Source organism: Salvelinus sp. IW2-2015, linkage group LG9, assembly GCF_002910315.2.
Source record: "Salvelinus sp. IW2-2015 linkage group LG9, ASM291031v2, whole genome shotgun sequence".
Lineage (NCBI taxonomy): Eukaryota > Metazoa > Chordata > Actinopteri > Salmoniformes > Salmonidae > Salvelinus > Salvelinus sp. IW2-2015.
The window spans coordinates 29,138,560-29,156,151 of record NC_036849.1 but is presented as its reverse complement, the minus strand read 5'-3'; the positions used below and the strand labels follow the sequence as shown (position 1 = coordinate 29,156,151).

Genomic DNA, 17,592 nt, shown 5'->3' with positions numbered 1-17,592 from the left:
CCACTGTGGTGTAAAATGACCAATAACAGTGTACTCAGATACAGCCACTGTGGTGTAAATATGACCGATAACGGTGTACTCAGATACAGCCACTGTGGAGTAAATATGACCGATAACGGTGTACTCAGATACAGCCACTGTGGAATAAATATGACCAATAACCGTGTACTCAGATACAGCCACTGTGGTGTAAATATGACCGATAACGGTGTACTCAGATACAGCCACTGTGGAGTAAATATGACCGATAACGGTGTACTAAGATACAGCCACTGTGGAATAAATATGACCGATAACGTGTACTCAGATACAGCCACTGTGGAATAAATATGACCGATAACGGTGTACTCAGATACATCCACTGTGGAATAAATATGACCGATAACGGTGTACTCAGATACAGCCACTGTGGAATAAATATGACCAATAACCGGTTACTCAGATACAGCCACTGTGGTGTAAATATGACCGATAACGGGTGTACTCAGATACAGCCATTGTGGAGTAAATATGACCGATAACGGTGTACTCAGATACAGCCACTGTGGAGTAAATATGACCAATAACGGTGTACTCAGATACAGCCACAGTGGAGTAAATATGACCGATATATGTAAACTCAGATACAGCCACTGTGGTGTAAATATGACCAATAAAGGTGTACTCAGATTTGTTATTTTATTAGGATCCCCATTAGCTGTTGCGAAAGCAGCAGCTACTCTTCTTGCGGTCCACACAAAACATGAAACGTGACATAATGCAGAACATTAAAAGATAAGAACAGCTCAAGGACAGAACTAGATAAATTTAAAAAATGGCACACGTTGCCTACATATCAATACATACACACAAACTATCTAGGTCAAATAGAGGAGAGGTGTTGTGCCGTGAGGTGTTGCTTTATCTGTTTTTTGAAACCAGGTTTGCTGTTAATTTGAGCAATATGAGATGGGAGTTCCATGCAATAATTGCTCTATATGATACTGTACGCTTTTTGAACTTCTTCTGGATTTTGGGACTGTGAAAAGACCCCTGGTGGCATGTCTGGTGGGTGTAGATACAGCCACTGTGGAGTAATAAAGGTGTACTCAGATACAGCCACTGTGGAGTAAATGTGACCAATAAAGGTAGACTCGGATACAGCCACTGTGGAGTAAATATGACCAATAAAGGTAGACTCGGATACYGCCACTGTGGAGTAAATATGACCAATAAATGTGTACTTGGATACAGCCATTGTGGAGTAAATATTACCAATAAAGGAAATCTACTCCAGGAAGAGATGATGATGATGAGAGGATTGAAATAATTATTCCAGGAGAGATATCTGCTGAGCTTTTAGACAGAGAGGAGGACTTGAAGACTCAAAGTGTAAACAATGCAGTCATTGCAAAAGAAAAAGGGAGTATCTATCTTCTCTTCTCCTCTCTGCAGCTTATCTGTGTAAATCTAATTTAAACTGTATCTGCGGCTTGAATCAGTCCTGGAAATGATGTCTTAAAACCACCAGGGAAGTCCTGCCAACTGCAGCTGCTATTTTTAAGCTGAAGTACCTGGCGCTTAAAAACTAGGACAATGGTTAGCATCAGTGATAGCAGAGGGTAAACTCAGTTCACCCACCTAGTTTGTTTACCAGTACATCCCTGGTAAGGATAAGATAGGATGAACTTTAATGTCCCCGAGGGGAAAATAGTCTTAGACACACAGTAGTGCTGCATACAAAATAGACCCACTATATTCTACACTCAACATAATACATAAATTGCATGTTAAACTTGTCATACACATTGTACACTTTTCGCGGTTACAATGATAATTGGCAACGATTTAGAACTTCTACAGTACTGCTTTGGTGGGTTCATATGTTGTTATGATTCCTTCAACTGTTGCTCAGTCATAATATTAGTCAAAGTTTTTGTGCTCCGTTGAGCAGCGTTTGTAAATTCAAGATAACATCAAAGCTTTTTTGGTGGTCCTAAATCTAGACCACCCTCTACGATTTCTAGGAAATGTGTCACAAACATTAAAGAGATTTAACAGGATCTTAAGCACTTACAAATTGGAATTCGTACCATATCATACGAACTGCAGGGGGGAAAAAACTAAATAAGGATGTAACATATCATAAGAAATGGATGACGTTGTACACAATTTTCGGGGACCCATTTTGACTCGTCAGTGCTACTTCAAAACTACTAGCAACTACAAAAACTCTGCTGCATCACTTTAAAGATCAGAAATGTGTGTGTGGTCTAGGTGTCTAGCTACTGTAGGATCTGAATGACTGGCAACAATCTGTCAGTTAGATGTAATGCTCTCTATCTGCTCCCATAGACCAGTGACTTAGCCCAGGTTCCAGAGGAGGAGGACGCTCACAGCAGTCCACATGAACTCACCAGGAAGCACAGTGATAATGGTGAGTACTGTACATGGTGTACAAGAGGCAGCCTATTCAGCCACCTAAGAGGGCAGCCATCAGCCACTAAGAGGCAGCCATCAGCCACTAAGAGGCAGCCATCAGCGCACTAAGAGGCAGCCATCAGCCACTAAGAGGCAGCCAATCAGCCACTAAGAGGCCAGCCATCAGTCACTAAGAGGGAGCCATCAGCACTAAACCATCAGTGACTAAGAGGCAGCCATCAGTGACACTGGGAAATGCACTTCTGTTATGCATAGACTTTACGAATGAAGCATTACTGACTGCTCAATGGTAGTCTATAACCTTATATGCCAGATCCTTGATCTAATTTTCAGTTGATTCACTGACTGTAATGGAAATTCACTGAATGTAATGGATATTCACTGAATGTAATGGATATTCACTGAATGTAATGGATGCTCACTGAATGTAATGGATGATCACTGAATGTAATGGATATTCACTGGAATGTAATGGATGCCGACTGAATGTAATGGATGCCGACTGAATGTAATGGATGCCGACGGAATTGTAATGGATGCCGACTGAATGTAATGGATGCTCACTGAATGTAATGGATGCCGACTGAATGTAATGGATGCCGACTGAATGTAATGGATGCTCACTGAATGTAATGGATGCCGACTGAATGTAATGGATGCCGACTGAAATGTAATGGCTGGCTCCACTGAATGTTAATGGATGCCGACTGAATGTAATGGATACTCACTGAATGTAATGGATGCCGACTGAATGTAATGGATGCTCACTGAATGTAATGGATGCCGACTGAATGCATTGGATTCTCAGTTCTATGTACAGTTCTATGTAAGATCTCAAAGAGGAAGAGTAATACGCCTATTGCCCTGACCTTTTGCATGCAGTAAATCAAATCAAATCAAATGTATTTATATAGCCCTTCTTACATCAGCTGACATCTCAAAGTGCTGTACAGAAACTCAGCCTAAAACCCCAAACAGCAAGCAATGCAGGTGTAGAAGCACGGTGGCTAGGAAAAACTCCCTAGAAAGGCCAAAACCTAGGAAGAAACCTAGAGAGGAACCAGGCTATGAGGGGTGGCCAGTCCTCTTCTGGCTGTGCCGGGTGCAGATTACAACAGAACATGGCCAAGATGTTCAAATGTTCATAAATGACCAGCATGGTCAAATAATAATAATCACAATAGGTGTCGAGGGTGCAGCAAGTTAGCACCTCAGGAGTAAATGTCAGTTGGCTTTTCATAGCCGATCATTAAGAGTATCTCTACCGCTCCTGCTGTCTCTAGAGAGTTGAAAACAGCAGTAGCATTCACCCAGAACAATGAAGTTGTAGAAGGGACACTGGTTGAAGTAGACCTCACATTATTCAAAATGCCTTTAGAAGCTCCACAAAAATAATATCATCTGACCCCTGAGGATTGAGGAAGGGTAACCTTCTTCTGTGTTCCTCTCTACTTGCCACATGTAGAGACTGTAATCACTCCCCAATCCTACTTGAATATCTGGACAGTGCTCACTAAGAAGAGGAATGGGATTCTGAAATTATGTATTTGTTTATGAAATAGCTTTTCTATCAAAGCTTGTACTGTAAAAATAAATGCTTATGTTTATTCCAGGACGTTCGGTGTAAAAATAAATACTTCGTTTTTTTCCAGGATGTTCAGTAGATGAAATCCCACTACTATCGAGATTCATCCAAGCTTCGCTGTCTTTTCTATGATTSTCAAAGTGTTGATAGCTTTAGTGTTGTCTTTGATAATTGAAGTATTTGTCATTGATTTGGGGTGATTTACTGAATGTTTTGACATTTTCCAGTGTTCACATCACTTGAGAATGGGACGGAGCCCATTCCCTATTGCCACGTAGCTGAGAGGAAACCTGATGATTCGCCGGTAAGGAACACAAACACTTACAGTATAGTAACCAGACTCCCTGTAACTCCGAGGAGGGCAGCGGAGAGAAAAGTTCAACTTCCACACAGAATTTTTCCTACTGTGAATTACATTAGTGTTACTCATTTAATTCCTGCCCAAGCATATCAGTGGAATGCTAAGGGAGTTACAGATCTTTTTTCAATTAGATATTGTGTAATTGTGTGTTGAACTCATCCAGGATGCCCCTGAACACCCAGATGCTTTGAGACAACAGTCAGTAGAGAGAGGAAAGGAAGGGTACAGTATGGCAGCTGAGGGTGTGAGAAACGGCTAGCCTGTCTTGTCTTACACAGGTGGAACAGAGTAGAACACACCAACATCATTTTACTACTGTTTTATGAGGTCACAAATAATGTATCTTGCGAGGCGCCTGCCTCATCTACAGTACAGTTCCGTTGTCTTGAGCGATGAGCTCTTTCATGACGAAACACAAATGCATTGAGAAAGACTGCTGGCACATAGAACGCAGGTAGAAGTAAACACTGCAAGAGCTGTTCATGACAAATCATAATAACTTCTGATCTGGAAATGGAAATGCAAAGTTATTGTTCTTCAGTGGAGCCCAGTGACTGATTATTTTCTCAGTCCTTATTGTTTGTGTTTGCTGCAGAAATGTCCCTCTAGAATGTCTCTTAACCCACGGCTATCCTTAGTCTATTGCCCATTTGTCCTACGGATTAACACAGACATAAAGTCTAAGGATAGCACAAACTGCTCTGGAGACAAATGAGCTCTGGGCTTAGTAAGGTTGGTGTCATCCCAATTTGAAACATGCATTGTCTATAATGGGCAGGGCTTGGACCTACCCAAAAGAGCAGCAGTGTGAAAATCCAATCAATAACTAGCTTCTAAACTTAGATTTCAACATGTCACAATTAGTCTATGGCGAGGAAGAGAACTGACGAGGCATTAGCTTTTGTTGTCTGTTGGCCCTGAGCAAATCATAGCTCTGGACTAAAGGATGTCCTGAGATATTGTACAGTATTCTATTGAAAGCCTCTGAGAACTGTGTCTGTGCTGTGCGTGCTGGTGGGCTGTACTCTACTCTGTGCCTTCAGCCTGAGACCTGATCCTGAGCCAGTTCTCGCTGTGTGGGTGTCCATCAGCATGCTACTTACTATTGGCCAGACTCCCATCACTACTTACTTTCCCAGGAGTTAGGAGAAAAACATATCTCCCTTACAGACAAATTATACCCTTGCCTCGGCCACTGACACACACAGATATGAATAGGCTCTGACCCTGATGTTTATATCTCCAGCTCCGGTCTGTGCAATATTTATTTTCTGCGCGCAGCCTGACACATTACAAAACTAGTGCAAACTCCATACTGTTCCCTGTAGTGTAATATTGCTTAGCAAATCTCAGACAGATTTATTTTGCCCTCTCTCTGGCTTCTACGGTGGTAGAATGAAAAAAATACTTGTATAAGAAATGCCGTATTCATGTTCCCAGAACGTTTCATATTTGTAATATTTCTAGCCAGCCTCTATCATTCATTTTACATGTTTATCCTTAATGTCAACTTTGGAAATGAACAAAAACACACAAAGTACAGAGAAACACAAATATATACAAGCAAACATGCATGTGAATGTGCACACACACATACGCACACACACACACACGTGCACACGCGCCCACGCACACACACACACACACCCTATGCGATCTCTCCTGGCCAGCTCGCTGAAACATGTAAAGTGGTGTTTTCCACCACTCTTATCTGGCAAGCTTAGCACAGCTGGGAGGATGTCGTTTGTTCGTCTGAAGGCAGGTCTATAAAAGCAGCCTGGCACCCAAACACAAGGACACACAGACACAGGCTCTACAGGATAACGAGCAGAGGAATGAACCACACGCTGCAGGAGCAGATTGTCCCATGTTGCCTCTTGTCCTATCTGAAATGAGAGACACAAATTACTAGCTGGCCTATTCAAATGTACAGCCCATTTCTTGTCCTATATTCCAAACCAACCAACAACTGTTCCCTGCACATCTTACATCCCCTTTGTCTTAAACAACACCTGTCTTGAACCAACAAGACCTGTTCCCTGGACATGTCAGGTCCCTATTTCTTGAATGATTGAGAAGTAATCAAATGGCTTGTACATTGTTTTCTTACACTGATTTGTGAACTTAAAGTTTTTTTTGCTGCTCGTTTAACTCTTCACTCTGTCTCATTGGTCCTACTGCAGTTATCATTGTTTTGACATTTTCCAATGTAATGGCCACCATACAGACAAATATAACCACCCAGGGTGGAGGAAATGTCCCCAGAGAGCTGTTAGTCTACCATAATGATCCCCTAAAGTTTCTGTTGTGCCTTACCGCATTTTCACCCAGGGCCAGCAGAACATTTCACCCAGGGCCAGCAGAACGGTTCACCTAGAGCCAGCAGAACATTTTCACCCAGAGCCAGCAGAACATTTTCACCCAGAGCCAGCAGAACATTTTACCCAGGGCCAGCAGAACATTTTACCCAGGGCCAGCAGAACAGTTCACCCAGGGCCAGCAGAACATTTCACCCAGAGCCAGCAGAACATTTTCACCCAGAGCCAGCAGAACATTTCACCCAGAGCCAGCAGAACATTTTCACCCAGAGCCAGCAGGAACATTTTCACCCGAGCCAGCAGAACATTTTCACCCGGCAGGCAGCAGAACATTTTCACCCGGAGCCAGCAGAACATTTCACCCAGAGCCAGCAGAACATTTCACCCGGAGCCAGCAGAACATTTCACCCGGAGCCAGCAGAACATTTTCACCCGGAGCCAGCAGAACATTTCACCCAGGGCCAGCAGAACATTTCACCCAGGGCCAGCAGAACATTTTCACCCAGGGCCAGCAGAACATTTTCACGCCAGGGCCAGCAGAACATTTTCACCCAGGGCCAGCAGAACATTTCACCCAGGGCCAGCAGAACATTTCACCCAGGGCCAGCAGAACATTTCACCCATGGCCAGCAGAACATTTCACCCAGGGCCAGCAGAACGGTTCACCCAGGGCCAGCAGCACACACACACAATCCATGTCTCAATTGTCTCAAAGCTTAACAATCCTCTTTAACCTGTCTCCTCTCCTTCATCTACACTGATTGAAGTGGATTTATGGTGACATCAATAAAGAATCATAGCTTTCACCTGGATTCACCTGGTCAGTCTATGCCATGGAAAGAGCAGGTGTTCCTAATGTTTTGTACGCTCAGTAAACATGTAAACAGGAGTAACAGTGACAAGTAACAGGCTAAAATAGATAGGTACTAATGGTAATGGCAATCAATAATCAGTGAACAGCAGCGTAGTGGTAGTAATACATCAAACCAATAATCATTATAGCAGCCGCGTAGGTGTGAGGGTGAGCAGTAGTTATTATCCATTTAACAGTCTTATGGCCAGGGGATAGAAGCTGTTTAGTAGTCTGTTGGTCTGAGCCTTGATGCACCGGTACCGTCTGCCAGACTGGAGCATGGAGAACAGTCCATGTCTCGGGTGGCTGGAGTCTTTGGCAATTTTATGGGCCTTTCTCAGACACCGCCTGGCATTCTGGGTCATTGTGACATTACGACTAATTGTGACAAAAGTAGAAAGTGCCTAAAGGTGCGAGTGTGTACAAATACGGTTACTGAATGTGTCTGCGATAATTGTGTTAGCACTTCTCTAACAACATCCTCTCCGCCCCTGCTATTATTGTCTTTTAATTTCCTGGGAGCTTATGAAAACAGATCAACTCAACAAGAGGATGCTTCCTCCCACACATGTATATAATGTTGTGGAAACTTTACAGTAGCAGGTGGCAGAACGACTTTGGCAATTCTCTCTTTTTCCATCAGAACAAGAGCTCATTCTATTCTAGGAATAATCAAAAGGAATGAAAGAAGTAATGCATTTCCTCTGCGATTTGATTAGGGAATAACAACAAACCTGTAGTAGTTTTTTGCACGTCTATACTCTGTTTTGTGGATCGTGCTGACAGCTGCTGTGTGTGTGTGTGTGTGTGTCTGTGTGTGTGTCTGTATGCATGTGCGTGTGTGTGTTTTGCCTTGCAGGAGAGGAAATGGCTGCAGAAGGACACACTTCAGCTCAACACCTACGTTGCTTTGTTTACATTCACTCCCCAGGAGAGTGAAGACCTGGAGATGAGGTCAGTGGTATACACAAACATAAACACACACACACACACACACAAACACACACACACATTCCCTTTCTCTCTCCAAGTTGATATTCTTTTTGTGACTTGTCCCCAATTGTGGTGGCAAATTGTAATGGAAATAAGCTTCAGTCGACCCACAAATCTACACACACAAATCTACACACATATCTACACACACAAATCTACACACATATCTACACACACAAATCTACACACATATCTACACACACAAATCTACACACATATCTACACACACAAATCTACACACATATCTACACACACAAATCTACACACATATCTACACACACAAATCTACACACACCGAAGCTGTCCGTTAACCTGGTAGCAGGCACCAATGGCCAGTCAGTCACACATTACCGTTGTCTCACTTTTGTAATACTTACAAAAACAGTGTCATAAATGGTGTGACTGATTTATGGGACTGCTTAGTTTAAACTCTCTTATCTACAAGGGCCAGAAGCTCCTACTAGCTCACTGTCAGAACGGGGTGTTTGATTGATTTCTGATGGGCCTTGGCCTTGCCTGGACATTTCCTGCATTTTCTTTGTTAAAACCACGACGTTAACAATTACCTTAGGTTTCTCTTGAATGTTGAACACACTGTGTTTACCTCGATAAGCAGGCAGACGTCACTGAATGCACACTGTAATCACTGCTCAATAGATATCTGGTCTTTGCCAGTGCTATTCTCTAATACAACATGAATAAACATTGTCTGTTTTGTTATGCATGACAATTAAATTGTCTGTGATTTGTGTGTGGTCTTCTGCTTGTACTTTTCTCAGTTTAACGACCATAAGACTATCTCTTAATCATGAGCCAGGCATAAACCCACATTAATTCATTTGATTATAAAGATAGACACATGAATATGGTTATGATTTGACCCGATTCATTAGCTTATAAAGATGTTGTTACATAAATATGGTTGTGATTTGACACAATTACAATATGATGAGATAGAAAGACAATACCTGATGGTTTATCATAAACTGTGGTTCGTGCCCTGAATGCTGATTTGCTGACAGCCGTGATATATCAGACCGTATACCACGGGTATGACAAAACATTTATTTTTAATTGCTCTAATTACGTTGGTAACCAGTTTATAATAGAAATAAGGCACCTCGGAGGTTTTTAGTATATTGGCCATATACCACACCCACTCATTGCTTAATGAGACAAATATRAACATCTCTGATATTTTCGGGAACCTGTGGAAACCTGGCAACCCACTGGGCACACACTGGTTGTTTCCATGTTATTTCAATTAAATTACGTTGAACCAACGTGGAATAGACGTTGAATTGACATCTGTGCCCAGTGAGAATTGTCTAGACTACGTAAATATTAACATATAGGGCACRGTTTTCTTTGTCATTTTGCAATGGGCCCTTAAGAAATAAGAGTTTCTCTCTCAACAGCCCTTGACCCTAAGTATCCATTTTACTCCATCGTTCCCTTAGTAATCCAGTCCTTGGACCTGGCGTGTATAATGTCTACACTGTCTCCTCTCAGACGCTCCAATCATCTGAGATCTTCCTCCTTGCTCCCCAGAAAGACTTCAATCATCCCCCACTTCATTTGAAATTCATTCACACCCACATCACAGCATGACTCCCAACCCACAAATAGCTGCTGTACAGTTGGGTGCTGCTTCAAAGTGTTGTTTTAAATCTTCTCCTATGAAAGACAAGCTAGACAGGATCAAGGTCTCAGGATCCCATTACAGACCCTAATCAACACTTCAGACAGACACAATAAATCACATTGTACTGTAGACTTTGAAGGCACCCTCATCAAAAGGTGGAGAAATGTCACTCTCTTTTTACATTACATGTTGTGACACCTGTCTTGTGATAACTTTCTTCTGTATAATTTGTTATTAGCCTACTGCAACATGATGATTTTATTATTTTCGTATTTTTTATTTTACTAGGCAAGTCATTTAAGAACAAATTCTTATTTTCAATGACGGCCGTGGAACATTAGGTTAACTGCCTTGTTCAGGGGAAGAAGGACAGATTTTTACCTTGTCAGCTCGGGGATTCGATTGTGCAACCTTCCGGTTCCTAGTCCAACGCTTTAGCCACTAGGCTACCTGTCGCCCCCACGATGATAGTGATGATACCATTCCAAACATATTCCGATTGGCAAAGTATTTAATAAACCAAAACGTCCATCAATAGACGACCATTTTTAACATGTTCAAACTAAAACCACAGTGTTTTACCTCTCACAGACCTGATTCAATAGACAGGATCTTTTTTAAAGAGACATTATGACTCTAGGAAGCAACGAGTCATAATTGAAACATTATTTCAGATTTGTCTTTCTTATTGTCAGATTAAATCTAATTTACAGCATCAGAGACTTTGATTTTTTTAATACGCAATTTTTTTCTAATTTAGACCCGGAGACAGAATCGTACTGGCTGACGACTCCAATGATGACTGGTGGAAGGTATGTATTTAAGTGGAAGACAGCTAGTACTGACATTTAAACCACTACACTACACCAGTCCAGGGCCGGCGTTATGGGGGGGCCCTAGGGGGCCTGGCCCACCCCACTCTACCTCCCTACCCTACCTCCTTATTGATCATTTATTTGACCGAGACACGCGCCAACAGAAAGACTCATCAATCTCAGTTAAAGCATCCAAGCGAATGAAACAGCGCCCCTTTGTCTTAGTATGTGTAGACCATGTATCGGATACTGTCTGGACCAAAATAGCATGGCATGTGTTTTGACTATAATTTAAAATGTTGTATCAAGAAGAAGGGGAGGTTTGTGTGGAGAATATGGTGCATCTCTCTCCAGAATGCATTTGTAGGAAAGAGCCCATCTGATTTCTGATTGTTTTAACTCACCACGTACAAGTGATGATTTGATACAATGTTGCACTTCACTAGCAATAGCTCATGTCAAGACAGATAGAAAGGGAGGCAGAGAGATGAATGTGATTGAAAGAACCAGAATTTTCATCAGGATATTTTCTACTGTTTGTATTTGTCGGCTTTATGCCTATGTATTTTACTTAGTTGACGATGGAAGTTATAGGCCTACTGCTGCATTGGCCTATAGGCTGTCTCGGAGTTCTKTGCTGTCATTTCTTTAGCCGCCAATGGATCACAGTGTATCAATGTGTCCATATGAATTTAGTTGAATTTGAACTTTTAGATGTTTATCATTTTACTTCCGATTTTTATGATTAACCACATGACAATAATTTTGAAAAAAACGAAAACGTTATTATTGAAATTAAACTGTTCCACGGAATTACGCGAATAAAAATTATCATGACTGGCAAGCAGATCGGTAGAAGTGGTAGGATAAATTGTAAGTTTCCCCAAACTTGAAACTCACCAGCTGCCTATGTGCTTTACTATTAGACCCATTTAAAGCCCATTGTGAGCGCTCAAGCGGGTGCACACATAGGAGGTCCTGTGGAAAAACATGACCCCCTATGGAAATCAAAGGCCGGTCCAACGGATTCTTTCTGGCGCTGGGTCTGCACCAGTCTGCTGCCATGTTAGTATGACCAGTAGCTGTGATGGTGTATAATGTTTCCTCTGGATGATGGATCTAGGGCATGATCGAGGACAGGATCGGTTTCTTTCCAGCAGCCTTTGCTCACCAGGTGAAGACCGGAGACAGAGTGTTCAGGTGTCACCGGACGTTCATCGGCTGTAAGGAGCAAGGCCAGATCACTCTGAAGGAGGGCCAGGTATGTGATCTCACTGTTACCCGCAATACAATGATAATTGTGGCCTGTCTGGTTGAGTGGTAATGCCCGGCCTCCGGCACGCATGTTTACGGTGTCGGCATAGGTTTGAATCTGGCCTGCTGCCTTTTGAGACAACCTCTCTCTATATTTCTGTCTCTCTATCTTGCTATCTCTATCTTTCCGTCTTTCTATCTTGCTATCTCTAGCCCTCTTATCTTTCCATCTTGCTATCTCTTTCTATCTCTATATTTCTATATTTCTATCTCTCTATATCTCTATCTCTCTATCTTTCCATCTCTCTATATTTCTATCTCTCTATCTTTCCTGTCATCCTCTATCTGTATGTCTCCAATAAAATCAGAAAATTCCATAACAGCATTATTTTAAATCATACGATAATAATTATCGTATGATTTAAAATAATGCTGTTATGGAATTTTCTGATTTTATTGGAGACATACAGACTATTTTGTGACAAATTTTGTGACAATTTTGTGACAAAAAAGTACCCAATTATCCCCAATTGAACTAATATACAAGAAAACATGATTGTTATTATCTGTTGTTAAAGAATTATATAGTTAGTCCCTTAAATGTTTCCATGTACAACTTTACTTGCTGCAGTTCATGTTTAAGCCCCAGATACAAGTGGACATCAGACACAGTTCATACGCTCACCAATTCCCATAGGCAATGGGAGTCCTGGGCACTCAATCCAAAGACTCTCTCCCGGAACATTCACTTCAAAGGATGGGCCTGAGCTGGCCAATTGGTAGTCCCCCCCTCTCAGCAGTTTCCATGGCATTACCATTTTGGCATGGCAAATGGCTTTGCCGTCTCAAATCCTTTTCCCACAATGCTTTGCATGGCCATTTTAGGATTCAGAGGAGAGTTCATGCTAGCAACCCCCAATGGAGATGCATCCATTCCTAACACTTTGAAGATGACTCAGTGACCTCATAGCTCTGCCTCCATCCCCAATGAGTAGCAACATCCGCTGTTTCCAGTCACACAGCCATTCACAAACTACCCTCTGCATCTGTATCAAAGACTATTCACACTACCCCTCTGCAGCTGTATAAAATACTATTCACACTACCCCTCTGCATCTGTATCAAAGACTATTCACACTACCCCTCTGCAGCTGTATAAAATACTATTCACACTATCCCTCTGCATCTGTATCAAAGACTATTCACACTACCCCTCTGCAGCTGTATAAAATACTATTCACACTACCCCTCTGCATCTGTATCAAAGACTATTCACACTACCCCTCTGCAGCTGTATAAATACTATTCACACTACCCCTCTGCATCTGTATCAAAGACTATTCACACTACCCCTCTGCAGCTGTATAAAATACTATTCACACTACCCCTCTGCATCTGTATCAAAGACTATTCACACTACCCCTCTGCAGCTGTATAAAATACTATTCACACTATCCCTCTGCATCTGTATCAAAGACTATTCACACTACCCCTCTGCAGCTGTATAAAATACTATTCACACTACCCCTCTGCATCTGTATCAAAGACTATTCACACTACCCCTCTGCAGCTGTATAAAATACTATTCAAACTACCCCTCTGCAGCTGTATAAAATACTATTCACACTACCCCTCTGCATCTGTATCAAAGACTATTCACACTACCCCTCTGCAGCTGTATAAATACTATTCACACTACCCCTCTGCATCTGTATCAAAGACTATTCACACTACCCCTCTGCAGCTGTATAAAATACTATTCAAACTACCCTCTGCAGCTGTATAAAATACTATTCAAACTACCCCTCTGCAGCTATATCAAAGACTATTCACACTACCCCTCTGCAGCTGTATAAAATACTATTCAAACTACCCCTCTGCAGCTGTATAAAATACTATTCACACTACCCCTCTGCATCTGTATCAAAGACTATTCACACTACCCCTCTGCAGCTGTATAAAATACTATTCACACTACCCCTCTGCATCTGTATCAAAGACTATTCACACTACCCCTCTGCAGCTGTATAAAATACTATTCAAACTACCCCTCTGCAGCTCTATCAAAAACTATTCAAACTACCCCTCTGCAGCTGTATCAAAGACTATTCAAACTACCCCTCTGCAGCTGTATCAAAGACTATTCACACTACCCCTCTGCAGCTGTTATAAAAATACTATTCAAACTACCCCTCTGCAGCTGTAAAAAATACTATTCAAACTACCCCTCTGCAGCTCTATCAAAAAACTATTCAAACTACCACTCTGCAGCTGTATCAAAGACTATTCAAACTACCCCTCTGCAGCTGTATCAAAGACTATTCAAACTACCCCTCTGCAGCTGTATCAAAGACTATCAGGCAAATACAGACAGGTGTCATTGTTGTTTGGTGGGAGAATTATATATTTCTTACAGTGACCCTAAAGCTACATCGCCCTTTAGGGCCACTGTGCATTGTGAATTGAATGTGTTAAATTGTGTTTTGTTTGTACAAAAAGCAACTAAATCACGAGATCATTCTTCACTGTTTCATCAGATTTGTGTAAGCGGTGAGGATGAACACAGTGGCTTCATCCGAGTGGCCAGTGGAAAGAAGAGAGGCTACGTGCCCTGTGATGTCCTGGAAAACATCTGAGAGAGAGAGAGAGAGAGAGAGTGCTGGAGAGAGATAACGAGAGGAAGAGAAGGAGAGAGGAGAGGCACAGTGGCATACTCCCATGATGCGCAGGGATGGCTCTGACAGTAGCTCTGATTAGATGCCAACCTCAGGCGTGAGGGAGAGGACCATTGTTCCCACAAAATGGCCGCCTGTAACCATGGAGGAAATCCTCTGTTGAGCTGTGGATCCAAACTCCAAAATATTGCTGTTGCCATTAAGGGAATGGCTTTGTCAGAGTCAGAGCCAACCTTCCTCATTCCCTTTTAGCCTGAAGGGGAAAATGTTGCGACGGATCACATAACCTGACTTTGTGGTCACAGGGAGYGAGAGTGGGGTGATTGCATCTCTGGATTTGGATAGATTTTTATTCCGATTTTGTTAGATTTTTAGGACAGCTGAGCATTGTTTGTTCTTTGTGGGATTTCCCAGTGGAGAATGCAGGTGACGCATCATGCATGAATATACTGAATGTACTCGTGTGTCTACTACTGAGACAGATAGAGCAAGGAAAGCAACTTTCGGGCAACTTTCTTTATGCATACATTCTTGCTTATTTAGCATCAGCTGCAGTATGTTTGAACCACCTGTTTAACCTAAAGCCCAAATGTTCAAGCACTTGTTCTCTATAGCCGAAGATTCTGTTCTGAAATAATAAAATCATATTTTATTCACTTACGCTAACTTTGATGCAAGCAGTTGAGGTTACAAACAGCATATTAATCAAAAGCATAGACGATAAATCCCTTTTCTTCTATGCTCGTATGATGGCTCTACTGAGTCTTGATAGCCTCAAGCTCACAATTACAGACCCATTCTCCCAAGAATCCGTCCCTCTGTGATACAAAAAATTCCATACATTGGATATGTCACTGGAGAGGAACAACAAAAAGAATTAGACGAAGCGGAAATGTATCAAGATTTCTGAGGTAGTATTGTTCAAAGGAGAAAAATCTTTTGCATAAATCTAGTGATATTCCTAGTCTAGCTGCTTACCCATCCACATTTGAGTTTAAAAAATATGACACCACAAAAGGACTACAAACCTGTCAAACAGATTTTGTGAATATTTCAAAACAATGAATATCTAAATTTGCAACTTAAAGTCTGGTGATAATGTTCTCTTCAGGTAACTCATCATGACCTTGTTTCTTGATGTGTTTTATAAAGGATAATGGATTTGATGAGAAATTAGGTGAATTTAGGAAGCGGGCAACCTCTAACAAGTGCTTAGATCAATTGTTTTTGAATATATGTCATAAAATCTGCATACCTGTTGTAGTGGCTTGGTGTGGTTTCTAATATACATTTCGACACAATTACATTAGATTCTATACACAATAACAAGTAAACCAAAACAAGTTATATACATTTTTTTCCTATACAACCTGTTATTGTCAAGGTATTTGATCAGAGAAGCTTCAATGCATGAGCTACATGAAATTCAGCTTTGATTTACATTCATGTATGCTTGCTCCAATTGCACTAAATGGTCACTCAGATATGGCTATTCACTTTAAACAATGTAAACTCATTTTTCGTCGAATCAAGACATGCTTGTTGAGATGTAACTATCCCTTTAATGTCACTCTTTATGACACACTCCTGTTCTATTCCTTTCTCTTGAGGAATAGCAATATTCTTTGAGGATTTCTTGATCATCCTCATGTATATTTGTTTTCTGTTAAAATATTATTATAACTTATGAACTGTCAAAGGAAAGGTATGGTAGTAAATGTGTCTCTATAAGTTCATCTAAGCTGCACTGAAACTTTGCTGTATTAGATGTCAAAGATAGTGTTGTAAAACTCCGTGAAKTTTCAATAAATTCCCTAGTTTTCCCGAAATCCCAGTTGGAGGATTTTTGGAATAAGAAGACAATAAGCAGGAAATATGGAATCTTCCAACTAGGATTTCTGGGAAACCAGGGAAAATATTGAAAGTTCCTGGAATTTTGCAACCYTAGTCAAAGACCACTGTATTGTATAGATTGTATGCACAGAATAAAAAATAAATTGATTAGAATTTTTTTATCAATTGTATCAATTTATTATCGCCGTTTGGGGAAACTATTTACAGAATATATAAAGCACTGTCCTTAACTCGAGATAGATAGCTTTGTCTTCATACTCGGAACACAGAAAACATCACAGTCATGTATGCCTGTGCTGACTATACATTGAAGTATAAAGGAAGTTAGAGGTAGTTTCGCGAGCCTATACTAACTAGCTTTAGCGCAGATACCCATAGACTTCCAGTCATTGCGCTAATGCAAGTTAACATTTTCTTGTGAAACTACCTTTAACTTCCTTCATGCTGGACATAGCGACYTAAAAATGATATCCACAAGTTCATCTGACTCTGGGGAAGTAGATAAATGGCCTCATTGCCAAAATCCCGAAGTATCCATTTAAGAACTGCTTTGGTGCAATATAACCCAATAACGTCCCAAAAGGGAGGCCATAACATAAGCTTGGACTTTTCCTCTCATTTGGCGGTATGACTCTTATATTCCACCAGTATGACCTCCAGTATGACCTCCTTGGTTAACCTGGGGCCTGCTGCCCTATCAGAGAAAATATCTTATGAGAACCCATCTACCGTGATGAAGAGGCTGCTTCCCCCCTCATCCTCACCTACTTCCCCTTCTGCAGCTCCATACACATTTTCCACATGAGAACTAAGAAAGG

General features: G+C 41.4%; 1 protein-coding gene across 2 annotated transcripts in view; it reads left to right on the top strand.

Annotated features, from left to right (window-relative positions):
- stac (SH3 and cysteine rich domain) overlaps positions 1 to 16,939 on the top strand; it is a 57,314-nt gene extending 40,375 nt beyond the window's left edge. For both annotated transcript variants that reach the window (XM_023994867.2, XM_023994868.2), the window contains exons 6-11: positions 2,335 to 2,416; positions 4,234 to 4,310; positions 8,398 to 8,492; positions 10,937 to 10,988; positions 12,115 to 12,252; positions 14,783 to 16,939. In XM_023994867.2, coding sequence (XP_023850635.1) covers positions 2,335 to 2,416; positions 4,234 to 4,310; positions 8,398 to 8,492; positions 10,937 to 10,988; positions 12,115 to 12,252; positions 14,783 to 14,881 — 543 coding nt within the window. In that variant the 3' untranslated portion in view covers positions 14,882 to 16,939. The remainder of the gene's footprint in view (positions 1 to 2,334; positions 2,417 to 4,233; positions 4,311 to 8,397; positions 8,493 to 10,936; positions 10,989 to 12,114; positions 12,253 to 14,782) is intronic.
- Positions 16,940 to 17,592: the final 653 nt, after the last annotated feature.